The 26,043-nt window shown below is 55.6% G+C and overlaps 1 protein-coding gene across 4 annotated transcripts; it reads right to left on the bottom strand.

Moving 5' to 3' along the window:
• Positions 1–25,144, bottom strand: TRAF2 (TNF receptor associated factor 2). Of its 4 annotated transcripts, none has more exons than XM_086475655.1 (10): positions 25,127–25,144; positions 22,567–22,787; positions 21,885–21,963; positions 21,420–21,518; positions 9,400–9,471; positions 7,633–7,707; positions 6,578–6,937; positions 5,469–5,646; positions 1,436–1,584; positions 1–667 (listed from the first exon to the last, which is right to left on the bottom strand). In XM_086475655.1, exons 1-10 carry the CDS (start codon positions 25,142–25,144, stop codon positions 449–451), a joined length of 1,470 nt encoding a protein of 489 aa, XP_086331781.1. In that variant the 3' UTR covers positions 1–448. The 4 variants fall into 4 exon arrangements, with proteins under 4 accessions (XP_086331781.1, XP_086331784.1, XP_086331782.1 ...); XM_086475658.1 differs by lacking the exon at positions 25,127–25,144 and adding an exon at positions 24,239–24,261; XM_086475656.1 differs by lacking the exon at positions 25,127–25,144 and having other exon boundaries at positions 6,578–6,756; positions 6,835–6,937; positions 22,567–22,763.
• Between the last annotated feature and the right edge of the window lie 899 nt (positions 25,145–26,043).

Raw genomic sequence — 26,043 nt, forward strand, 5'->3', positions numbered from 1 at the left:
TGCCAGGAACACGGAGATCTCTGAAGAAAATCCTGGACGGCTGAGCCAAACATCCACGCGAGGTGGTGCTTGGGCAGGCCAAACCCTTGTTTTACTACAGACGGATGTGCACTAAACTGGTAGAGCAAGAGCTGCACTGGTTTCCACTGGGAGCCCAGACAGCAGCAGTTCAGACACCCAAGTCCCTGCAGGACATCTTCTCGTACCCTGCAGACCGTGAACGTCCACCCAAACCTCTTCTCAGGGCAGGTCTCTCTGACGCCAGGGAAGAGGGTTCCCATCAGACACCTCGTTCGCACTTGGAGCGCAGGTCCCTTTTTGGGAAGGGCTGTTCGCCTTCTGCGTTTTGCCCCCTCCTCACCCTGAGACCTGCCTGAAGTGCAGCACAAGAGGGGGATGCCCCAGGCGGGGCTGGCTCTGCGTTCACTGCTCCTGGAGGCGAGGAGGGTTAGAGGCCCGTGAGATCAACAATGGCTTTAATAAAGATGGCGTCATCACGCACGTAGGAGTTCTTGCCTTCCATCACGGAGACGGGGCAGAACAGCGGGCAGCCGCTGGCAATGTTCATTTCTGTGATGGGGCGCTGGAAGGAGGAGGAGGTCACGTCGGGTCGGAAGGCGTCAATGATGTGCTCCCGGTTGTTCTGATCCAGCAGCATCAGGGTTACCTGTGGGGAAACGTGAAAATACGTGAGTGCAGATGAATAAAAAGCACGTGCAAACCCAGCCCAGCGACCTGCTCACTTGAAGCCCGTGAAAAGTGCAAGTACCAATGCAGCCAGTGCCCCGTCACACGCCTACAAAGCTGAGAAATGCCTAAGTGGGGTCAGCAGAGAACATCACATCGGTGACATTCTGCAGAAACCTTCCCACATCCTGCCCCGTCACTGGAAACTTCGGTGCAGCAGCACGGGGCTGCCAGACCGACGCTGAGAACCTACAGCTGGCCGGCACGGCGGTCGCTCCCACCACCGATATCCCCCACAGGTACTTCACGAAGCCACAGAGTTGCTGTCTCGCCACCAAAGGTGGCCCCTCTCTGCGTTGGGACTTGGCCCGCTTGGCCTCGAAGCGCTTTGCAAACCCGCCACGCCCAGGAAGGGCACTCGGCGCTTCTGACGCCAAGTGGGCATCAGCAGCACCCCACGTACCGAGGCCACAACCCTCCCTGCTCCAGAATTCGCGCAGAGGCTCCGCTGGCTTTCCAAACGCGCTGCTGCTCTCCTGCCGCAGCCACTGCCATTTCGTGCCCCTGCCCTGTGGCACGCTCGGTGCTTTCAGCACAAACGGGGAATCCCCAGGGCGGCGACGCATCAAAGTCCTTCCTCCTTCTCCTGCTCGCTAAGTAGGGCAGACCAACGGCGTCTAGAAGCTCGAGCGGGTGCGAAACTAGAGAGGCACCTTGCTGGGCATAGCAGGCTTTGTCCCAAACCTACCTTCTGGTTGAAGGGCCACCGCAGAAGCGCGTCGTTGGGTCCTTTCATCACCACAAAGAACAAGGACAGATGGGTCCCACGCCCGGTGCCGTCCCCGTTCAGGTAGACGCGCAGACACATCTTGTAGCCGTACTTGCTCGTGTAGAAAGCTGTCAGAGTTCCAGAACAGACACAGTGAGTGTCAAACCCAGCAAAGCCTGGCACCAGCCCGTTTCTTTGAACTCTGCGGACTCTCGAGTTCGGATCCTGGAAGAAGCCAGGTCTGGGTCTTAAAACACCTGCCCCACGGAGGTGGTCTGGAAAGCCACCAGATAGGGACAGCAGGCAGGTGCCATCTCAGGCTGCCCTGGAGACAGCCCAAGGTCGGGCAGACACGAGCCCCTGGTGTCGCTGAGGCGCAGAGCGCTGCGGCACGGAGCAGGGGGCCGGCCGGCCCCGCGGGCTCTCCCCACCTGCCGCCGCAGGCACAAGCGCCCGGGCAGAGCCCGAAGCTGGAGCAAGGCCCGGGAGCCGGGCGCTCCCCCCGCGGCCCCGCCAGCTGTGCCGCCCCGACGGCTCAAGGAGCTGCAGTTCATGGCAATCATACTGACGAGCAGGAGCAAAACCACCCCAAAAAATAAAAACCTGTCTGGGTGTCGACCGTCCCGAGTACTCGCTGCGCCCTCTTGGTAAGCTGGTGGCCTCCGAGGGGGGCAGAGGCTCAGGCAAGTGAGCTTCGGTCTCCCTTCAGATCCCAGCCGCCCCGCGCAGCTGGGCACGGGCTCTGGGATCCCACCCTCCCTCCTCCAGCCGTCCTGGGAACGCCCACGTTGCGATACCAGGCCCACACGTCTGCTTGCCTCGGTGCTGGCAGGGCTCGGCAGCCTCAGGGCAAAGGGCAGGAGATCAGAGCCGGCATTTTACCGTGGACTCGGTGCTTTTTTGATGACCAAGCAGACTAGCACCAGACTAGCACTGCCACAGGGCGAGGAGCGAGCTCAGGGCTTTGTCACCGCTTCCCTCCTGGCACTCCCCAGCCTGTCTCCTCTAGCCCTTCCTCTCCACCTGCTTCACCCAAAGGCTCTCGGGGCAGAGGCCACCCTCTGCAGCACATCCTCACTGCCTGCCTGGGGCTTCCCGGCACTCCTGGAACCCAGTGAATGTCCAACCCGGCGGGGAACGGAAAGGACGGTGGATCAGGGCGGGGGGAGTGCCCAGGACAAGGCAGCACGCGGCCAACCAGCGGAGCGGTGAGCGGGGCATCCCGCTTCCCACCATCCCCAGCACCGGCAAAGCGCAGCAGAAGCAAAGCAAGAGCCCCAGCAGCCACCCCCCCGCACCGGAGGGCCGGCAGCCGGTGGCTTTCCAGCAGGAGCTTCACTTTGGCCTGTCCTGGCACACATCCCTGACGAAACTTTCTTGGGAGGATTTGCCTTTTTGAGCTGTTACGATTTTGCCCTTTGCAAAACCACGGGGCGATCGCTGTGTCTTCACGAGAGCAAGTGTAACTCTATTTCCTTTTCTTTGTGTGACACTGAGTCCATTTGGTATTTCCTTGCCTTTACATTTAAATACAAACCAAACAATTATACTAATTTCCCTTTTTCACCCCGTTCACAACCTAGACCCCTCCCCTCCCAGCTCTCTCCTTCCCAGACTGAACAGCACCAGTCTATTTGTTTCCCTTTCCAAGGTAAAAAAAAAAACAAACACCTCCACAAGAAACATTTTTCTCAGCCTCATTTTCTCAGCCAAAGGAGCACCAGGAATGAGGATCTCTCGTCTAAATGACACAATCGAATTCTGGAGGAAACAAGGCCTCATACTTTGCACTTGTAAGACAAACCAACCAGCCAGCCCTGCCTTTTCCCGAAGCAGTCCCGGTGTCGGGCAGAGGCAGCCCTCACCTTCTGATCCCTCCAGCCACGTACAAGGATTTTCATGAGCAGACTGCAGACCAACCAGCAACACAAAACACAGTCTGGTGGCCCGCAAAGTAGTTTTTCCTTTGGTGAAGCAGTTTATAAAAGCCCTGAGCCCTGCCTTTGCTGCCCCGCCAGCGCTGCCGAGCACAGGATGGAGACTGGCCGGCACACAGCGTGGAGGAGGAGGAGGCGCCAGCAACCGTGAGCCGCAGTTCTGGGAGGAAGCAGGACGGAGCACGGCTGAACACATGCCTGGACACACGAAGCCTCTTGCATTCGGAGTGGTTTCACCCCTTTCCCTCCCTTGGGCTGACTCTGATGCTCACACCCATCCACCAGCTGACTTGATTCTCCAACCTAGAAAAACAAATCCCACCCCCCTGTGAGGACCCCTGACACGGACCTGCTCAAGCGGGTCCAGAGGCCACGAAGATGCTCAGGGGCTGGAGCAGCTCCCCTGTGAGGACAGGCTGGGAGAGTTGGGGGTGTTCAGCCTGGAGAAGGGTCCGGGGAGACCTTCTAGTGCCCTTCCAGTGCTGAAAGGGGGCTGCAGGAAAGGTGGGGAGGGACTCTGGATCAGGGACGGTAGTGACAGGACGAAGGGTAACAGTTCCAGAGGGAAAGAGGGGAGATTGAGATTAGATATTGGGAATAAATTCTTCCCTGTGAGGGTGGTGAGACCCTGGCACATGTTGCCCAGAGAAGCTGTGGCTGCCCCCTCCCTGGCAGTGCTCAAGGCCAGGCTGGATGGGGCTGGGAGCAACCTGGTCTGGTGGGAGGTGTCCCTGCCCAGGGCAGGGCGTGGGACTGGATGGTCTTTAAGGTCCCTTCCAGCCCAGCCATGCTGTGATTCTACGACCCCAGGTGGCACCAGCCCAGGGAAGGGCCCGAGGAGCCTCCGAGCTGGGGCACAGCGAGCCAGGACGCCCGTGGCCGGAGGACACGAGTCAGCTCTGGAGACGGTCAGCTCCAGCAGCTCTTGAGGGCAGTACAGGAGATGGGCAGGACGCGAGATTTCAGGGCTCTAAGTCAAACAAACCAGATCTGAAGCAGATTTGTTGGCTCCGGGAGGAGGAAGGAAGCGCTGCACTTCCCGGCGGGGACGAGAGCAGGGGTTTTCCGCGGCTGCTGCTGACTTTTAAGAGGAAATGCTAATTCCACGCACACGGTTTCAGTAACAGTTCAGTTCCCCCCAAGAAGAGGAATCCTTTTTTTTTTTTTTTCCCTTCAGTTTTTCAAGAGAAAAAGGACTCTGCACATCCCCCATCCAGAAACAGATTTTAAAGCAGTTTTAAAAACTAAATTGCTTTTATCTCGTGGCCCAGCCGCAGTCTGCTCTCCCACGGCACCGGGAAGCAGACGCGAGGTACGTGCTCTAGGTCTGTGTGCAGCTCTGGGCGTTCTGAAAAAGCTCTCCAGCACCCTCCGACCGAAGGGATCCCTGCTCAGGCAAACACAAACTCCCTCCTCAAGCGTTCTGTGGCGAGGCAAGCTCCCCGCCGAGCCACGAATTGCGCAAAGAGCTGGTTTTGTCTTACAGCTGCCAGACTGGGAAGGGCTTTCCCGAGCAAACAAGCCAAATCAAACCCTTCTGCTCGCGGCCCGAGGTATCCTTTGGTAAGAAGAGGAGGAACAGTGCTGGCCTGGGGCCGTTCTGCGAGGAGAGCCCCTTCCTCTAACAGCTATTCAAGCACTTCCCTAGGTATGGTTTGGGCTTTATTTAGACATTGTCTCTCGTGCCATCATGCTTGAGGCACTAAAATATATTTCTGAAGCTCTAATATATACTTCCTCCCTTCTTTAACCATTTTATTGCTGGTTTTATGGTCTCTGAGTATTTTAATTCTAACTAAAGGGTTATGCAGGGCTATTCCAGAGCTAAGGGGGTTGCACTCTCCATTAGGGGAAATTAAAAACGCCTTCTGCAATCAAAAAAGCACTTCTTTCAGAAGCAGTTTCATTTAGCCTAGGGCTAAAAAAAGGTGGCTCAGGCTCCACAGGGAAAGGGGGACAGAACAGAAGTACATGGGAACGGCCAGCACCTCCCCTGCTGAGGACACCGCTACAAATCCCACACCCAGCTGAGAAGCAAAAGGTTTTGGCAATTCTGCAAATTTGTGGGCAATAACCTGGAGAGAAGATCGCAGGAGAGCGGCCTGTTATCGCCTCCTGACGCTTCCTGGCAAATTCTGTGATCTTCCAGATGAAAACACCGTCGTAGGTGGAAGCTTCCATGTTGCGGATCTTCTCCTCCATCTCAGCCATGGCCAGATCCTTGAGTCCAATGCTCCTTTCCAGCTGCCGGACCTGCTCAGTGGGATACATGGTGCAGCCTGGTTAGAAACACGTACTGCTGTGAGACCCGAGAAAGCCAGCAGGCACCAGCATCCCCCTCAGGGCAGCTCTTTAGCGAGAGATGTTCTTCAGAATTGCCAGGGATCACGGCAGGGAGAAATTTAGCATCGTAAGCCGATTCCCTGAAGCTTCCTTTTGAACCCTGTACATCGGCACAACTCAGGGCTTGAGCTGGAAACTTTCCCACAGCAAACGGAAAAATCCTCTCAGTGAGCAGCTCTGTTACATGAGCAGCACAAGAAGTGCGGATGGGGGGAAAAAACCCAACAACTCAGCATTGTGACCAAACCAGACTGAGAGAGAAGCACCTGCCCCCAGCCAGCAAGGGCTCCAGAGGGTTACGGCTGCCAGCGAACGCAGGGTCACGCCGGCGTTGGCAGCTCCCCTGCCCAGCGCGCACAGGTACGCTGCAAAGCGCCCGAGTCCCAGCTGCCACGACACGCTGGCAGCGCTCAGCCGGGACTGTGCTGGAGCATACCGGTGGGGGCAGCTCCTGCACCCCCCCAGGCTGTGCTTGGCACGAGGCTGTGGTGCAGCATCAATGGGGACACTCCTTCTGAAAGGCCTGGCAGGGGAGCAGCCCCGGAGAGATCCGGCGGAATGCTGGGTGCTCTGTCGCTCATTGGAAAACCTCACCTGGGAAAACATCTCAGTGTCTGCACAACTTGATTACTAGCGGAGATCTGAACCTGCCTGTCGGTTTAATTCCTGTCTTTTCCAGGAAGGTTTTGAAGGTTGGGCACAGGCACAAACAATATTTTAGTTCGGCCCCCAGATTCGGGCAGTTTCAGGGCTAATAACATGCTCGCTAATAACATGGAAAGGAAACTGAAAAAAAGCCTCCACTCAGAGTGCTGGAAAGCCCAAGCCAGTAGTTACACACCTTGTTACTCAGTGTTTCGATTTTCTCCTGGTCCAGTCGATGCTGCCGACTGTAGGCTTCAGCCGTGAGGGACACTCTTTCCACCTCCCGATTGAGCACGCAGACAATGTTCTCGAAGGTCACCGTTTTTCTCTCCAGGGCCTCACATCTTCCCAAGAGCTCCAGGGACCTGGAGAGCTCTGACTCCGAGCATAGAGAGTTTGCTGCCAGTAGTGGGGAGCTGTTTTGTGATGAGGAAAGGGCAGGAAGGGGCTTTAGGTCTCCAGACCCAGCCTTGAGGCTGAGCACAAAACTCAGCAGCATGTAGAGATGCTCTGCCAGACACTTGCTTTCGTGTTCTAGTAGCTTTTCATTTTCCACCTACGTGAAGAGAAACACATTCCCCATTCAGCAAGCTCGATCTACACCATCACCATCCACAGAACAAATTCCTCCTCTTGAGGTCACAATGTTAGCTTTAAATTACAAAGGGGAAAAGCCAAAGACAGACAGCTAAAAACCCTGGTTTGGGGGTGGAGGTGGGTTTTTTTGTTTTGTTTTAGAAATGCTGCAAATCACACACAATGACAGATGCTTAACATCTCCCCAGCTGTATGCACTGCTCTCCTCTGTCCTCCTCCATTACCCCCAAAAGGGCTCTGTCAGACATACCTCACAGCACCAAAGGACAAAGCCTCATGTAATCCCCCCGGGGAGGGATTTATATGAACATCACCAGCAGGAGCCAGGAAAACTAACTCCCATGGAGAAATACGGCCTCACTCCAGTTCTGTGCATACAGCTGAAAGCAGCACAACCACCAGAGTCTCCAACCACTCCGGGTGCCCCCCAAGAAGGAGGAGGTTTCCATCCACATGAAGTTCCTTCTCTGGATACCCACACCCTGGACAGCAGATGATGTTAAGTTCCACTTGCAAAGGGTCTGAAACATCCCTTTGTTCAAATATCTGAACGCAAACGTCTGCAACGGTTTGGGCGCCAGCAGTTTGCAGGTTAACTCTAGCACTGGAACTGAAAACAAGCCCCAAGATAAACATCAACAGACAAGCCCTTACCACCTCAGCACATCCGACAACCTCAAATCTGCAAGGCACTTTAGATCTGCCACAAGTCTTCACATGGTCCCGAAACTAGAGAGGAAGGAAGGCAACGTTAGATCTCATGTGTCCCCAGCAGCTCCCTTTCCATCTCGCTGACATCTAAGAAACCGAAGACGACCCCAGGAACGCCCAAGCCATCACTGATGCTGCCAAAGCGCGGGGTTAAACCTGGACACTGCCTACCCTTAGGTATGACCTTCACTGCAATATAAACACAGCCCTGCCACCTGGAAGGAGGTTTTATGTCTCTTCCTCTCGACAGCTAGGAGGTCTCCCTTCCCACCTGCACATGCAAGAAAGAAAAAGCAACCAGCACAGGTACATGTTAGGGATGCTGAGCCACAAGCCTCACTGAGGGCAGAGGACGGGGAGGCATAAGGCAAAACCCTGTGAAACAGAGAGCTGGTGAATTTTGTGCACTTCATGGAGCCCTGGTCGGGACGTGCCACAGCTTGGTGCGTCTCCTCCCAGCTAAGCACCACAAATCTGGGGACAGCAAGCTTCCCGGTGGTCCTGCCCGAGTACGTACAGAAACTGCTGCAGGTCCGCCTGCGCGAGGGAAGCAGCTCTGCTGGGTCCAGCGACCCTCGCGGGGCTGCCGAAGGACACTGCACCTCGACCACCTCTCGCCTGGCATTTCTACAGAGAAGTGCCACTAACCCCCAGCCGCCAAGATGACTCGTCTGGGTTCCCACACAGCGCATGATTAATGGTAACAAGCACTGGCACATTATCATCTTGTTTTTGAAATACCTCTCATCATCAGATACCATCATCAGTGGTCTGTTCTGAACAACCACCACGCTCCACATTTAACACCTACATCTGCTACAACAGATGTCAATTAAAACTGCTTTCAAATTGCTTTTTCAAAAGCTTCTAGATCCATCTGGCTTGCTTAATGAGTCGGGTTACTCAGAGTCACAACGGCTGCAGCTAACCAGCCAAAGTTTGGAGAGAGATAAAAGAGGGAGTTAATGTTTAAACAAAGGATTACCACCTATGGGAATCCCACAAGCCTAGCCTCTGCCAGGCTCCAGCTTCAGCCTGCAGACGTGCACATCTGTATCCCAAGACCCCAGCACCAAGTCCACCGTGACGCCGCCCACCTGGAGGAACTCTTTGCTCGTCTTTTTGATGCTGCTGTCCCCCCTGCCCGGCTACAAGGGCCTTTTGCAGCGGCGCTACTAAAAACATTTGCCTGTAACAGGCAGGATGGTTTCAGATGAACACGCTTTTTGAAGATGTTTCCCAAAACTTCGCTGTTCAGACTTTTAAGCCTTGCCCTGGGAGCCAGCAGCAGGGAGACCCTACAGACATCGATTCCGTTACATGACTGATTAGAAACAAACTGAGCTGGAGATGGGCTCCCTTTCCATAACTGCGGCAGCGGGTGATACAGTTGCTTTACATCGGATGTAACTACCCTGGAAACCCACAAGCGTGCTCTTCCTGCGGAGGCTCTGCACCCAAAGGCGCCGCCCAACGGGAGGTGGCATCGGCAGCACAAACACAAAACTGCAAGTGCTGATGAGTCACCTCCACCAGTATTTTGAGCCCCAGGGAAAGGTCACTCTGTACTAACAGCCGTCACTTCATTGTTTTCCCCGCTCCACTCTGTAAGGGTCTCAGTGCTCCTCCCCGCTCCGAGAACACCAGCGTCAGCCCACCAGGATGCCAAACCCCGCCACAGCCACGGGTCACCGACAGTCAGACGGATACCTTCTCCCTCGGAACCTTCTTCCCACAGCCTTCGCAAGTCAGGGGAAATTCAGGGCACACTTCGTCATGAGCCTGTGAAGGAACGGACAGGTGAATATTTGGTCCTTTACAGAAAAGGTCATGAGGTCATATGACAAGTACAACTCAACAGGGGTAGTTCTGTACTTTATTACAGAAGAGCACTGTGTTCTACCAACCTCTACTCAAATCTTGGTCACGCAGATAATTCTGCACGCTGACTCATTTGTGCGATCTCCAGGCTACTAGAGCTTTGGGTGCTTATGTAGCCTCAGCCTCACTTTAAAAGCTAGTCTAATAATTTTTTAAAATACCAGATTATTGCTTTGATGGACAAGATAATCAACAGAAAGCTCCATTTTATGGCACTGCCAAGAAAATACATGTTTGAGCAGGCTGAGTGAAGTAAGCCACTATCTCAGGAGGATAATTTGTACAACGTTTCCATTGTAATGGTTATCAGTCAGCTGAAGTATGAACCTGGAGCCTGCTCATCACATGCTGGGCTGAGCTGCCTGACAGTATCTTTGTATTTGAACCAGAAAACCATTTTTCAACCAGAAAGAAAAATATTTTAAAACTGTTTCATTTAATAGCACCTGCACACAAGCACCCACCCCTGCAGCAAGAGCACACACAGTCTGGTGGCCAGAGGAGCTGAACAAATGATCAAGGCAACGGGACACTCTGTCCCCAGCAGATACTAGAGCCAGCGATACCGGCTAAATTGGGAATGCTAGAACGTGCCTCTGCTTTCAGTGTCCACACTGCTGAAACCTCCTCTGTACATACCAACCGGCTGAAATAGGGCAGTGTAACGCCATGAACAAGCCGTTCAAAATTCAGATTAAAAGATAAGAGCACTGAAGTATCCTGCCATGGTAGTAACAAGAAAAAACAAACCAGAAGCATTTATGAAGCAGTCACCTGAAACCAGATGCTTTGAAAACTTGGTCACATTTATTCTTTATTAAAATCAGTTACTGTCTTCAGGGGGGAAACATGCACAAACTTAAGTACTGTCACCACATCAGAAACTGGAAAGTGAAACCCATTAGTGGCTCCGCCTCGCCTTCTTCATTACTCTCTCCTTTTTATACCTCAAACGAGCAGTCACGCTCAAAGCCTCACTGCACTGTCCCTGGAGCAGCGACCAACCAGCCAGAACGGTTTGGCCGGGCAGTGCTGCCTGCAGGACCCCGCTGCCTGCAGAGGAGCTGGAGGAGGTGAGTGCCTCTCTTCATCCCACGTGCTCGGAGGGGCTGAACCCCTTCTTCTACCCACCTACCGCTCTCATGTTCTGGAGACACCAGATAAGCATCTTCCCCATGACCCACAAAACGCTGGCATAAGAACAGACAGTCTGGCTGAAGGAAGGAAACTTCCCTGTAGAGACAACTCTTTTAAAAAGGGAGTATTTAAAACTTATGCTCTCCCATGCCAAGGTGCTAGGCGTGAAAACACCACCCCCTCTGCACATCCCACCGCCCAGCATTTATCTTCCATCCCGATTCCATGCTACACCGTGATATAACAGCCAAGACGCAGGCAGCCCTGCGAAGCGTGCCCAGCTCGCAGCACGAGAAGGGAAACCAGCCCTGCAGCACAGCTAAGCTGAAAGTGCAACTGGTCCATATGTAAATTGTTTAAGACACCCAGAAGCATTGGCTTTAACCAGCTCAGACCCAAACCTCTAGACAAACAGTTTTGTATAAACAGTTTCAGGCTCTTCTGGAATCCCCTGTTCCTTCCCCCTCCACGCGGGTGTCTAAACAGCGACGGATGGTATCGCCGCTGGAAGAAATCCACCTCACCCAGGAGCCGAAGAGCAGGGGCTGGCATTCAAGCCTGATCTGCTGCACTCCACTCCCCCAGGAATGGGGCAATCCTCCTGTTTACACCTTTCCCAAACCCACATCCGTGAGCTTCTGCAGCAAGGACGAGCAACTCTGACACTCAGACGTTTGCTGTGAACATTTTAGGCAGCTTTGGAAAGCCACCCCTGTGAACGGGGCGAGGCGAGAGCAGGGTCACTCTCCCGGAGGGAACCCGTCATGGAAATCAAGTCAGGTGGGAGTCAGGGAGAGGGGACAGCAACAGAGGAATTAAAGCTGAGCTGGAAGACAATGGGCTGGGTCAGACCTTCAGGGCTGCTCTCCAGCTACCTCAGCGCTGGCTTCTCGCCCGCCGGCTGTACCCCGAGGCACAGACTGGCCTGCAGCAGCCAACAGCAGGAGCAGGAAAATCAAACTGGGCAGAGTTAACAGCCTGCGTGGCAACACCTTGCTCTTCCCACTCAATTAAACCCAAACCCACCGATTGATCCGCACATCCATCTCCCTCCCTAAAAATAAACAGCGAGACAACCCAGTACATCACACGCCACCATCAGAACAGGCAATTCTCTGGGACCCCACTTGAGAGACTAGACAATCAGACACCGACACCTTCAGAAGGCTCAGGGCAGCCTGCGAGCACTTGGGGGTTACCACTGCGGCCGCTCAGTCCTCCAGCACCCACCCAGGCTCCTCTCCGGAGCAGCGCCAACAGGCTGCAATGGAGCTGCTGAGCCCTCTCCCCCTCGCCTGTAGATCTACTGGTGGAGCTGCCTGTGCGCACACTGTAACTCTCCTGCCTCAGCAGCAGGAACACAGAAAAGCCATTTGCGGTGGAGGTTTCTCCTGGGATCAGCCCCTTGCAGCCCTGGCACTCAGCCGGCAGGAACAGCAGCTCTGCGCCAGCGAGGGCAGCCCACTCCAGGGCAGCTGTGCCGAACAGCGCGGGCACCGCAGGGAAGCAGCGCGCTTTCAGCACAGCAGCTGATCCCTGCAGGACACAACGCTCCTTTCCTAAGGAAGGCCAGGACGAGCTGCGCTGCTGCGCCCGCGGGTAAGGCAAAAGGGAAAACCCGCAGTTCAATCCAACTGCCGCTTCGCCTCTCCAGGCTCCGCTAAACTTGACTTGAACTGTGGAAGAGGCGACTACTGACAATTCTTATCCCCTATCACGGCGGCAGAGCAGGAGGTGTGCCCGCTCCCCAGCTGCCCAGCTCATAACCAGCCACGTCAACCCAGGCCCGTTTCTGTGGAGGTCTTGCAGCCGCGTCGGGAAAGCCATCAGCGTGACCCAACGCTCCCCCTCCAGCGAAGAGGCCAGGCAGGTGGCTGAGAAAAGCCTCCTGCGAAAGAGCTGCTGTGAGGTGCCTCTGGAGCCCTGCAGGGAGGTTATAGCAAAGGGCAGGGTCCACAGAGAGTTGAGGCCCGGTGCTGGCAGCACGCCGCAGCTCTTCCACACGCTCTCCTGCAGGTTGGTCTTCGAGAGCCGTTGGTCCCCTCCAAGCACGGCAACAGCAGCCACAAGCATCGACAAAGCTGAATGGCCTGGCTGCAGGCAGGGAGCAACAAAAAGGAAGGAAAATTAACAGGACGGCAGAGGAGAGCCGGCTGAAGCTGCACGGGGCACACCGGACACGGTGCTCAGGGCTTTGGCAGCCTCCAGCCTCGGCGTTGCGGCTCCTTTGGCACGTTAGGCTGGCTGCAAGAAAAAGGGTGGGCCCAAAGAACTGTAGAGAAAACACTGGAAATGGGTCTCCAGTGTCTAAGAGCTGCCTGCCTAGGTTGTGAGGGAACCTGAGCCCTTTGTGCCAAGAAGCGGGAGTTGCTTTGTGCACCTCTACCAGGTCCCCAGGGGCTCAGGAGCCGCTGAGACGGGAATGTGCCATACCACACAAGTGCTTTGGGGCGTCCTGCTCCTCTGAACTCACCATGCCCTTCTGTGGGACGCTGGGCTTGCTGGTGTCAAATCGCTGTGAGTCAGCAGGGAGTCAGCTTGAGCAAGAGCACGGGCCGAACACTGCGCTTATCTTACCCTGTTGAGCACCGACAGGCACCAGACAGACCTGAGGAAAGGCAAGGGCTAAAGAGGTTGCTTATCTTGCAGAGAACAGGACATGTGGCACTGGGGGTCTGTTCAAATCAACAGAGCGATGCCTGGGGTGAGGTGGAGGCCTGACAGCCCCATGCGGGTTCAGCAAAGCACCCCGCCACTGTGCAGAACAGCTTTGTTCTCCACCACTCCCCCCCCAACCTGCTTGCTTTTCGGCCCAACAACACAACAAGCCTTAAGAGCCACCCAACACACGGTAATTGACTCAGTCCCACCTCACCAAGAGCACAAATCTGGCATTTTAAAAACTCCATTTTGAGGGCGAGAACCACAACTACCAGACAGGTTGACAGGCTTGGATCTCTCTCCTCCCCAAGCAGGGACGGCTTCTTGGTGAGAATCGTGACAATTAATCATAGTGCTGAAGTATTAGTCCACGCCTGCTTATTGCAGTGCTTACTTGCTGTAGTGTACGTATAATTAATGGTAGTCAATAGAGATGTTGTAAGAGTCAGCCCGAAAACAGCATTGTCTCAACCTTGTCATCAGGGATATGGACAATAAGGTACCCCAAAAGTGAGGCTGACACCTTGACATGAGTCTGCAGCGGCCTGCCTGAGACGCAGTTGCTGATCCTGGGAAGGGAATGCCAGGCTGGTGAGGTCCTTGTGCCCTGGGCAGAGCAAGGACAGAGCTGAGCAACTTGTGCATCTGGCAGGAAACAGCAAAAGGGTAAGAGATGTTGCTGCCTGCTTCTCCCTTCTAGAAACCTTGTGGGGGGAGATAACAGCCGAAGGAGGGAGCCTTGCGGAGGCAAGGCAGCTCTGTTTTGGCTAAGGAGTGCTGTGCCGTTCTCCGGTGCCAGGGACGAGCCTGAGAATCATTACCAAGAAGGATCGATCGGCATCACTGGAGCCAAGAAGAGGCGGAGATACGGAGGAGGAGCTTGGGGTGCTATTTGGCATAAAAGGGGCCCCTCAGCACCCAAACTTGGGAAGCTTCCCCCACCAAGGGTCACGATGATCGTTAGGACTGGCAGGACGCTGCCTGGACCTGGGACCATAGGGACGCCTTGGACCCGCAGCGGTTACTATCGAACTCTGTCCTCTTTTCACTCTACTTTCCCTTTTTCTTTCACCCTCTTTCCCTACCGCACACCACTTTACCGTCAAACAATAAAGCTTCCCTGTTGGACTGAAGCAAACCCCTTTGGTGTGGTCACCTTAATTTCGTGCTTTGAGATCACAGCGAACGAACCATCACGAGTCCACCGAGCGGAGCGTGACAGATGTACATCGGTATTTTGGGATGACATTTATATTTGTGTGAGACAATGCATTTATCAACAGCAATTCCCAAGTCGTTACATCTGTCGCCTTAACCAATCACCTGTATTTGCAGCTTGGCAAAACCATTTCAGTCCCCAAGAGGGCTCTGACAGGCACGCGTTTACTCTAATACAGGGCTTGAGAAACTGTCTCAGTGAAAATCCTTTGAGGGTTCTGGGGTAAGATTAATAAAAAAACCCCAAAAAGGACTCTGGAAGTCATACACCAACACTACATACACCTTCAGACAGAAACGGTCAACCAGGTCTGGATCCAGCCGCACCCAGGCTTCTCTCTGAGAGGAGTTCAGAGAGCAAGGGGGTCCACTCTGAACCTCGGGACGGGACGGGAGGGTGTCCCTGATCACATAACCAGCTCCTGTCCTTAATGCAACCCCTCTTTCATTTCTCTATATCCTTAGTCAGAAACTGTTGACCAAGTCTGGGACTAGGGTTGGATCTAACCATACTCTCTGAAGGAGTATGGAGAGCAAGGGGGTCTCTCTGAACCGCGTGACACAACAGGAGGGCCTCCCTCAGTCTCATACTCTTTTCACAACACCTTCTGTGCTGCCTCTCCCCTTGCCAGGGGAGTCCCAAGGCTGGTTTTAAGCCAGGCCTGCTCGAGCCATTCCCCACACAGGTGGGCTGGAAAGCAGGAATCCCGTCTGTAATTCATAATTCCCGGGAATGGGAGCTTTCCGAGACTGTCCCATCAGCTGGCGCCAGATACAAACTGCTCCCTTTGCTGGGACATGCTGGTGACAGAGATCCAAGCAAGTTCATTTGTCCTCACAAATAAACCTCAAAGAAAGGGTCAAAAACAAAGATTGGGTTCCCACCAGTAACTGCTTGTGGCTTTAGTTGGGCACGTGCACGGCAGCGATGGCACCACCTTTACTCTGATGTCCAACGCCACAGCACCCAGCCGAGTTGGGGACAAAAATTGGCGGAACAGGTGCTGGGGCTCCCAGGGGCCTCGCTCATGCCTTTCTTCAGAACCAGTACAGGAACTTTTGCTTTCAGCATTTGACGGTCTTGTTCATCAGTTTTCAGTGCTGACTAGACAGACACTTGATTTGGGGTTTGTTGGCAGAGGGACATCAAGGCAGCGTTTCAGGCATTGAAGACAGATGTGAAAGCAAGAGCAGGTTTTGAAGAAGGCTGAAGGTCCAAGAGGCATTTGAAAGCAGCAGCAGGTTTTCCACCATTTCCTAAAACAGACTCTGCCTTTCCCTGGTTGCTTTGAACGACACGAGCACGAGGTGGTGGGACACTCCAGGATGCTTTTTCCAAATCCCTCCTTCACCCCAGAGGAATGATTTTCCTAGGGAGACTCTACTCTGAAACGGAGCAGGGCCGGACCCCCAAAGCATTTTAGATAACCCTGAGTATGAACCTGACCTCGCCCCACGGCCAGCTGGAGCCCACACATCCCTGTCCCCCACCTCAGACGTGGCCATCTGCGAGGCAAAACCAAAAGGACTAAATCCACTTGCCAAGGAAATGAAAAACTATGGCACTGGACTACGCCGGGTCTCCGTGAACAGCTGGTTGGTACGTAATGGAAGTTCAAAGCAACAGTGAACATCTGACCAGAGATAACCCCGCAGGGCTTCTAGGCTACAATTAACAGTTACAGCCACGGTCACGTCAAAGATGCCCAAGATGTGCTGTTGGCACCTGATGAGGTCACTGCTCGAGAACAACCTGCCGTTGGGCAGTGGCTCCAACCACACCATCGCAGCAGCGATGCCAGGCACCAGCACGTTCGTAGCAACGATCTGAGCTCACCTCCAGCAGGTACTTCTGACGGCAACCGCTGTCGCGAGCTGCGGGAGATGCCGCCGTGCTGACGGCCGTGCTCTGAGCATACTGAAAGCACTGCCCGTGCCGACCAGGTCGCAGGACAACAGCCCAGGAGAGCTCTCCCTCCCTCCCAGCGGTGCTCTCACCAGCACGCAAAGCTTCACCTTAAGGCGCTGATCAAGCGGGACAGCCTCGGGGTGAAGCCCCTCGGGGGTCTGCCCAAGCTCCCCACCAGCAAGGGCGGTGCCGACAGCAGCCGGGCTCTGTGAGCTGCAGCTGGTGGGCAGGGGCAAGGCCGACCCCTTGGGGATACAGGACAGGAACAGAAGGGCAGCTACAGCCGGAGGCCGAGGACGCCGGCGGCACCCAGAAAAGGGGAGATGCGACAAACATTACAGCCGGGGCAGGGGTCTTTCATGTGCTGGACAAGTCAAGCCTGTGGTGAGCAGCCTGATTGCAATCCCCATTTCTCTAGGTTGTCCGAAGAGCTGGAAGTGCCCAAGGGTGTGATCATGGCTTTGGCTCCTGCCAGACACTGGGAGCCCCAGGAACATGCCCTGGGCATGAAGGGCTGCCCCACCAGGCCCAAAGCTGTGCTCACACGGAGGGGTCTCATCACGGCTCAGAAGGGACACACAGCACTCCCCTCAGCTTCAAAGCTCATGACTTACAGCTCTTCACTTTCCAAGGGGCAGATGCCAAACCTGTTAATGAGGTGGGCCACCACAAGAAGGCTGAGCTGTTTTTAGAAGCTAAGAGTAGACCCTCTACAACCGGGGCTTTCCAACGCCCTCCCACACGTGCTCTCCGTCACTCCTCGTGGCTTACCTCCCACCACAGGCTTGGACGGGAAACTGCCTCGCGTCTGGGCAGCCCGCTACATAAACTACTTGAGGGGCTGTAAGGGAGGATGGGTTTTGTTTGTGGACCTCAGCTCCAGCTCTGGAAAGCAAAGGTGTGTCAGATCTCTTCTTCCAAAGCAGGAGGTCCTTTTGGTCACTTGCATGTGCAAGTCAGGGATCCTCCCACAAGCAAATAGTCCTGGGGGAAACTGCTGATCAGGCTGGAGCTGGCTGCAAACTGCACTTCAACACCGTACTGTAAGTTCAGCCAAAACCTTCAGAAAAAGACTATAAATGCTGTACCGGATATTAAAAGGAAGGCTGGTCCCCCTGCCACAGCATCACCAAGTGTGCTTGCCACAGCATCACCAAGTGTGCTTGCCACAGCACTTCAAATGCTGTATCCCACACAGACCACACTGCAGTAAAACACTCAGAAGCACACTTTGGAGGCATCAGGAGCCAGGTGAAGCAGCTTCAAAGACCTGGAACTCCATTCCAAGCAATGTGCAAAGGCCTGCAGCTGAAGTTTTCAGCCTAAGCTGAAAATCATCACCAAAAACTAATGGGGCATTCATGGGATGAAGCTGGGAAGAGGGGAGTGAAACTGAAGCATTCCAAAGCAGAAGGACCCCTTGGCTCAGGGCCCCCAGCAGCATTTTTGAAGAGGGACAGTTTTCTCTACATGAGGGGTACCAGGGCTTCTCCAGCATCTCCCAGTAGGAACACTGGGCAAGAAGGGATTGCCCAGTTCCTTTGTCGTACTGGCCCCAGGAAGCCACACAGCCCAGAAGAGGCTGCAGATGCACTCTGCAACACCCCTGGCTTTGAACTAACATCACTTAAGTTCTGAGTTTTGCATCTTCCATGGCCTTCCAGGCTTCGGTTACAGCGAACTCTTCAAACCCACGGTGACAACCGACTACAACCCATCCCCTCCGGTTTGGGTAGGACAGGTTATCATCACAGGTGACATCACCCACCCTCATGAGCCGAGCTCATCTGTTTTCCTAGAAACACTCCCCCTCCCAACCTAGTGTCAATACTGCTGTCAGGATTAAGCTGAAAACTTAGTTCTCCTTCCAAGACTTGGACAACTCCATTTCCCTAGGTCTCAGATAGCTCTGTATCTCCCGAGATGAACCTCTGTCTGGGTTACACATGGAAATGTCAGAGCTGACCACATGAACACCCCTCTGCAGCCCCCTCTTCCCACCCTGGTTCTGATGGGGGGCAAAGAAAGGGAGTTGGTGGCATGGAAAGCATAAATAATGAAAGTGTTGAGAGAACTGAAGATACGTTGATAAAACAGAAGAGATGCAGGCAAGAGGTACTGTGAGGCAAGAAAGGAAACGCTCCAGCGCTGCGGAACCACTAACTCCCTCCACCTGGATAGCACAGACCATGTTTGCTTGGTGGTTCCTTTCAGTCCAACAGCCTAGTTGTAGTTTTTGCAGGCACAAACAGGGAAAAAAGTGCTCTGCAGCCCCCCTCAGACTTCCCACCTGAATCTAAAGGCTCCTGCCCACAGCCTGCTGTTCTGTATGTATGTTCAGGCAGGCTCATGAGGAAACCTACACATGAAGAGAGGTTACCGATCAAAAGGAAAAACCCTCCAGCCCCACCACAAAAAGCTTTATCCACTAAATATTTACAATAACTCTGAAAAATGCATTTATAAACCCACACATGTGCTAAGCACAGCTTTAAGCAGAAGTGCAAGTCACGTCCAAGCAGACCATGCTCTTTCAGTTCTGTATGTCCCTTTGAGATCTGAACAGAAAGTAAAACTGAAATCAGCTTTGTTAATTTTTTTGAAGTTGAAGAGCTGGAGCTTTTCAGCTGCAGAACACTTTTTTCCCTGTTCATGCCCTGGTAAGATGAGCAAACCAGAAGTGACAGTATCTCTTGATTTGTAAGTCAGTCTTTCTCAGCACAAACACATGATTTTTAAATTAGCAAACAATGAATTCGCTCTTAGGGACTTTCCATGTCCTGTCGGAAATAGCGCAGCGAGGGACTTTCCACAGTGGGAGCGCTGAGCTGCTGCAGGACGTCACACACGCTGCTGGCTGCAGGGGCAGCCACCACCGAGGCCCCGAACGAAGCAGCTGCCCGCAGGCAGGGTTTAATAACCGTCCACTAGAGAAACGCTGGGCTGACCCGGTCACTTGACGCCTCCTCTCATCAGCTCCCCTCAACCACACATTCCGCCTCCCAAACTCCGACCGCCCGAGGACAGCCAGGCCTGATCGAATGCCACAGCGCTTTGGCTGGCAGCGGGGAGGAGAGTGAGCACAAGCCAGGCCTTGCCTTCTCCCACCGCTTCCCAGGAAAGAATCAGCTTTTCCCCAAGAGGGCCCTAAACAACCTCACCCCCACCAGCCTGAGGGCCGCCCGCGGCGGGCGGGAGAGGCCAGCTCAAGCCTGGACGAACCGACTAGCGCTGCTCGACATCCCCGCTCCCTTTCACCGCACCCGTCTGCCTCAAAAGTAACAAAACCCTGACAGTCAGGATCGGCGCTGCAGACCCACAGCCCAAGCGCTCCGGAGCCGCACCTCTACCTAGTCTGTTTTAACAAAAGGCCTAACAGGACCTTCCCAAGACTAGGTGGAGAGTAAAAAAGAGGCACAGCCTTCTCTAGTCAGACGCTCTGAAGTGGCTGAGCAGATCCCGGAGCATCACGCACACCTCCAGCCTTGCCAGAAGACAGACTTATCCCAGGACAGCTCCCATGGAACACTGCAGCGGGCATCAGACTTCTAGTCACTGGTCACCAGCAGAAATTCAAGCGTGGGTCAGACAATCTGCAGGCACCAACAGCACAGCTTGAACCTGGAGCCTCAGGAAAACACACTGTACCCTGCAATGCAACTCCCAAACTCTCAGTGCTGCATCAGCGCTAAGCTCTTAACGTGACATTTATTCACGCATCCACGCTGTGAGTCACTGACAGATCGATGAATGAGGGTTTCACAGCAGCAGAACCATTTAGCACCCTGCATCCCCTCATCTTTTGGACTGAACTTTTAGCATAAAGAAGCGGCAGATTCAAGAGAGCAGGACAAGGGAGCAGAGGTGCAGAAGCATCTCTCTGGCACAGGCTCAGCAAGCTGGGCAGAACACTCAGGCACGGCCCACAGCTGCTGTTTCTTCCTGCCACCTCTGCAGTGGCACCGCAAAGAGAATCCAAACGTCAGTCGAGACAGACCCAGATTACGCCTCTTCCTGACACACGTCTCGGGCACTACCAAAGCTCTGTGAACTACAGGGCTACAGACCTAGGGCGAGTGTTGGAGGGAAATAAAATTTATTCCTCTTATCTCAGGCCCCCCACGTGGTGGTTGTTCCATACTGTCCTTCAGGTGAACATCGGTTCACTGCTAACTGCCAGTGCACCCCAGCGATGCCAAGTGCCCCAGCAGAGCTGACTTGCTGGAAAGCACGGGGAAGCTCAGGGCCCACGGCCGCCCTCAGCCAGAACACACTTCTCACGAGGCACGTTAGCTGTACACACGCCACAGACCCAACGCCCAAGGCCACAAAAGGAAAGCCTGGATTAAAGGGCTGGTGGGCTCCTCAAGAACAGCAGGGCTGGAAAATCCATCCTGTCCAGCAGGCTCGTGGCCCAGAACAGCTCAGAGCAACGGATGAGCGGCCCGTGACCAGCGCCCAGTCCCACTGCCCTGGTAGCTACAGGGGGCAGCTGGCTGGACACAGCACCACGGCCAGGCCGCTTTCCCCAAGCTCACGGCTCTGAAGTAGGTTTTAGGTTCACGTAACACAGAGAACGTCACAACAATTTCACGGCACAGCACTGTTTTTTGACAGTTTGCTTGTTTCTTTATAGCTGAAAGGAGCTGGAGACAGAGCGGGTGGTTCCCATCACAGAAGGGACAGGCTTAGAGTCTGCAATCGCAAGAAAATCTGAAATCGTTTCAGTTCAGCCCGTGCCCTCAGCAGGGCACACAGACCAGGCTCAGCCAGGAAACCCCTCCAGCTTACAGCAAAGTCCGGGGAGCTGACAATTCCCACCACCACTGCCAGAGCCCGGGACAAGGAAAACCACCTGAGCCTTCCCCAAACACAGAGGAAAGAAAAAGGACGCCGACATCGAATGCCTCGCTTTGAGCTTTACCTCGTACTCTTTAACAGTCCCCTTCCACGTGCAGCCGCTGTTAATGCAGACTGCAGGCAGACTTTCCACCTCCCGACGAGCTGCGTTGTCTGGGAAAGCCTAAAATGGAACAAACAAGCAAACCACAAAAATTACTGAGGGGTTGCAGTTTTAGTCCAGTCTCTTAATTCTTTATTAAGGCTTTCTTAAGGCTCCTCCCAGGCCAGTTGCCCCATGACATCCCCCGAGCTGTGCTAACGGCAAACGAATTGCTGCTGCAGTGCTTGAGTAGGCCACCGCCACGTTAACCTGACCTGGATTTTAGAAGCTGGGGAGTCCACCACAGCAATCACAACTCTCACTACTGAAGAAAACACTTCCTAGGAATAAGGGGTTCTCAGAACTTGTGTTTTAAACAAAAACTGCAGGTGGTGTCAGTGACATCAGTGAGCTGCTTTATTTTTTTTAAAATGCATTTTTACTTACCGAGCTTGTTTCCAAAATAGAAATTCCTTCTTCGTATATTCCTTCCTGAATACAGCTGGCACACTTTTGAGGTCCAGCACTATCAGACAGAAAAATAACCATCAAACACGACAAAAAGAGACCAATTTATGATTTAACAATAAAGCAATTTCTGGTCACTTTATAAACTGAAAGTATTTTCTTATTTTTAAAACACCACATTGAGCCTTTGCTCGTGTGTACCTCTGATGCCCATTTCTGATTCTACTTTTTCTTTTTCTTCTCCTGATTAACCACTCTTGTCAACTAAAGGTAAGACACAGAACACAAGGAAACTTTCCTGAAAGCCAGCTTGTGCCTAAATTTCTCACATTTTGGCACAACCACCATACAATGACTTTTAGGAGCAAGTTCCTTCAGTAGCTGTGATGAAGACTGAAGGAGATGGGATCCACCTGGACTGCCACTCGAATGGCAAAAAAAGTCTGGGAAATTCTGGAAAGGGGAACTTCGAAGCAACCCCCAGAACAACAAAAGCAAGGCAGAGACTACATGTTCCTTAAAGAAGATCTGATGCTGATCCTCAACGATTAAATACAACTCCCTCGCTGAGAAGGCCCTGGAAATGAGACTCTTCTCTCCTTTTTTGCTTGAAAATGCCTTTTCAAGCATTTTGTCTTCAGGCTGAAGGCACAAAAGTTACCTTATAATTTTCTTTAGACAATAGGAACAGTAGCGATGTCCACACTGCGCTTGAAAGGGCCTCCTCAGTATATTCTTGCAGTCGGAGCAGAGGTATTTGACCTCCAGTTTAGTTCCCAGGATCTCCTTTGCAAATCCAGGCTGGTTTAGATCCAAAGAGCCAGGTGGAGTAGAGTTTGCTGCTGCCATGTGAACGAAAAATTCTGGCTGTATCTCCAGAGCCTGAAAATAAAAATATTTCCCCTGTTTAATTATAACTGGACGGTGGTGATTTTTCACATAAACTGCATTACTCACAGCATATTACCCCAGCACCCAAAACTCAACACACCGATGTAAACCACAAGCCTGCCTCCACCTAGTGAGAAACACAGAAAGCAACTTTACAGTTAATTTTATCATTAAATCCAGAACAAAGAGACAGGGTGGACAGACCTCACTGAAATCCCCATCCAAGTTTACTGAAGTGCAGCCTATTCAGAGAAATCAAGGCTTCTGGCCCAAAACAAGGTAAAAAACTGTCCTAAAGCTGATCAGCAATATAAATAAATTGCCTCAGTCCACCAAAACCCTGTAGGCGTGGAACGAGGGAGGTAACCGCAGGCTAACACCGCTTGTTCCCGCACCTGCCAGTTGTCGAAAAGGCCCGTAACGCTGCCCAGAGCCCGCCGGTCCCGGGGCTGCGACGCCGAGCAGAGCCCACACCTACCAGCAATGCCCAGGCAGGCGCACAGGGCCCTCCAGAGGGCTGGAAAACGAAGATGTGAGAGGCACAAGCAAACCCGACAGGGGGAAAGGAATAAACCGCGTTTGGTTTGACCGCTTCGGATGAGCTGAAGACGCAACTGCCGCCTTCGGCCACCCCGTCCCCCTGGCAAGCAGCGCAGGGGGGGAAGCAGGAGGCTGGCTCCGCTCCCCGCACGCTTTGGGGGTAACACCGGCCACCACCTTCTAGCTAAAGCGATCCTGGAGCAGGGACAACAGGGAGGGCGGCAGTGAAGCTCCCTTTCCACGAGGAAGTCCCGCCACCCCGGCGGGAGCGGTGCCACCGGGATCCGGTGTGCAACCGGACCGAGCGTCGTTATTTCCGTGCTTACACCTATTTCAGCAGGTCTTTAACGCAAATTCAGTTTCTCAGGTGCCCCAAGACTGGCTGCTCCTCTCCCGGCTGTTCCTGCACCCCCGACACGGGGGCCCGGGGATCGCACGGGATAACAGGAGGCCGGCGGGAGGCCCGGGCACCGCCTGCCCCAGCCGCCCGCTCAGCCCCGGCTCGCTCAGGGCTCTGGAAGCCCCCAGCAGCGGGGAACCCCCCCCGCCAGCCCCGGCTACAGACACCGGCCTGACGGCGAGAACCTCCCCGGTGGCACAGCCTCCCCGCACCGCCGTAAACCGGGGCCGCCCGCGCTCCGCGGGGAGCCGAGCCCGCCCTCCCGCTGGCGGGAGGCTGCTCCCCCCCCCCGGTGCGCCCCGGCCTGCCCACCGCGAGGAGGGGCCGCGGCCGGGCCAGGCTCAAGGCGGAGCGAGGCCCGGGGGGCGCTGCCGCATGGAGCAGAGCCCGCCCGCCTCCTCCGCGGCCCAGCCGGGCCCCTGCCCCGCCGCCCCTCGCCCACCCTGTGTCCCCCCCCGGTACCGGGCCGGCGGGGGGGGGGGGGGGGCAGCGCCGCACTCACCGGCCGCCTCCGTCCGCGCCCCGCACCGGAAGCGCCCCCAAGCCCCACCCACCGGACACGTGTAGAACGCCCCGCCTCTCCTGGCCCGCTCCCGCCGGGCCACGCCCCCCCCCGGCCGCGCCGGCGCCTAGCAACGGGTCTGCCTCGCGGCGGGCCAGCCTGGGGCGGGGCCAGCCTGGGGCGGGGCCAGCGGCCTCTGGCGTCACCGCCACGCCACGCCCCCCCCGCAGCGTCAGCTCTGCCCCAAACGCGCCCTCAGCACCCCCACGGCGTCACGCCCCCGGTTATGCCCCCAGTCGCCCCCCCGTCACCCCCACTGTCACCCCCTAGACACCCACACACATTGTCACCTCCCCTCAGCCCCACTGTCACCCCGTCACCCCTCACAAACTGCCACCTGCCCTCAGCCCCCCCGTCACCGCTCAGACACCCTCACACACAGCCACCTCCCCTCAGACACCCCCCATCGCCCCCACTCTCAACCCTCACACATCCACACAGTCACCCCACCTCAGCCCCTGCCACCTCCCCTCAGCACCCCATCACCTCCCCACTGTGTCACCCCCTCACACAGTCACCCATCACCCCCCTCCTCTGTCACCCCCCCCGTTACCCCCGCTGTCCCCCTCCGCCCACCCCCCCCCAAACCCCCACCTCAGGCCACTCCTGCTGGGAACAGGCCCAGCCCCCCGGGACCCCTCACCACCCCCATGCCCCCCGGCGGGACAGCAGGGCTCGGCCTGGGAGCACCCTGACCCCCACCCCGGGGGCCCACCCCACCCTGCCACGACACTCCCCCACCCCCAAGAGCCAGGCCGGGCCAGGCGCCCCTCGGGAGCAGCCCCGGCCCCATTTTTAAGCTGCCTTTGGCCATTTTGGGCCCCTCACCTGCGCGCAGAGCGCCATGGCCGACCAGCTCCAGCGGCGCCCGCTCAGAGGGAGAGCAGCTGCCCGCGGCGCGGGGCAGGGCGGGTGGGTTTCGGTTTAATCACAGAAATAACCAAAAAATGACGTGGGGGGAAACACAGCCGCCCACCCCACGCCGGTGAGGTCAGCACGAGGTGCTTTTCGCAGGGGAACTCGCTCGGCGAAAGGTCACAGCAGCCGGGTTTGGTGCGCGGGGTCCCCAGCCCGCGCGTCCCCCCAGCTCGGCTCACCGGGGGCTGCCAGTGCCCTCCCCGCGTCGGTGACGAGGCAGCACGGGGGCTTCGGGGCTTTACCGCCTCCCGTGCCGGCGGGGCAGGGATGGTCTCGTTATCACCGCCCGGGGAATTCACCTGGCGGCGGGGAAATCCTTCCCGGCCAGGACCAAGCGCCACCGGTTGGGTGCTATCCCCAACGGGGCGGCCAAGGCGTCTCTCCCGGTAACCCCGGCTGTGAGGAGAGGGGACGGGACAGGACGGGGGGACAGGGCAGGTCGCCGCGGCCCGATGCTGCGCCGCGGGCTGAGCCCGGCGAGCTACGGGCAGCACCGAGCCCTTGATACCGGGCTGCGAGCTGCTCGGGCGCCCGTCGAGGCAAGCTGCCCCCCCCCGCAGGGCCGGGGCGAGCGATGCCAGGGACGAGGCGCATCCCTGCGCACGTGCTGGCACCGGGAGCAGCACGACACAGCTCCCCCGGGACCGGGACCGGCACCGCCTCACTCGCTTCGCCGCAACGCCCGGGAACGCAAGCGTGCAAACCCCGATGCCGCCGAAGCTCTCGGCGGGCTAATGCGGTTCAGGGACAAGAAGCCCCTTCCCGGTTTCCCGAACCGGCCGTGACCCTGCCGCCGGGGCAGGACGTGCTGTTCCCGACGAGGCAGG

This window comes from Leptosomus discolor, chromosome 19 (assembly GCF_034619465.1).
Source record: "Leptosomus discolor isolate bLepDis1 chromosome 19, bLepDis1.hap2, whole genome shotgun sequence".
Taxonomy (NCBI): Eukaryota; Metazoa; Chordata; class Aves; order Leptosomiformes; family Leptosomidae; genus Leptosomus; species Leptosomus discolor.

Bases quoted from the DNA above. Each gene is read 5' to 3' on its own strand.
- TRAF2 (XM_086475655.1), bottom strand. The intron at 9,472-21,419 runs GTAAAGCTCAAA...GTTCCTTCACAG, and splicing joins GGACTGTTAAAGAGTACGAG to GCTCATGACGAAGTGTGCCC. The intron at 1,585-5,468 runs GTTATTGCCCAC...GAACTCTGACAG, and splicing joins TCCTGCGATCTTCTCTCCAG to CTTTCTACACGAGCAAGTAC.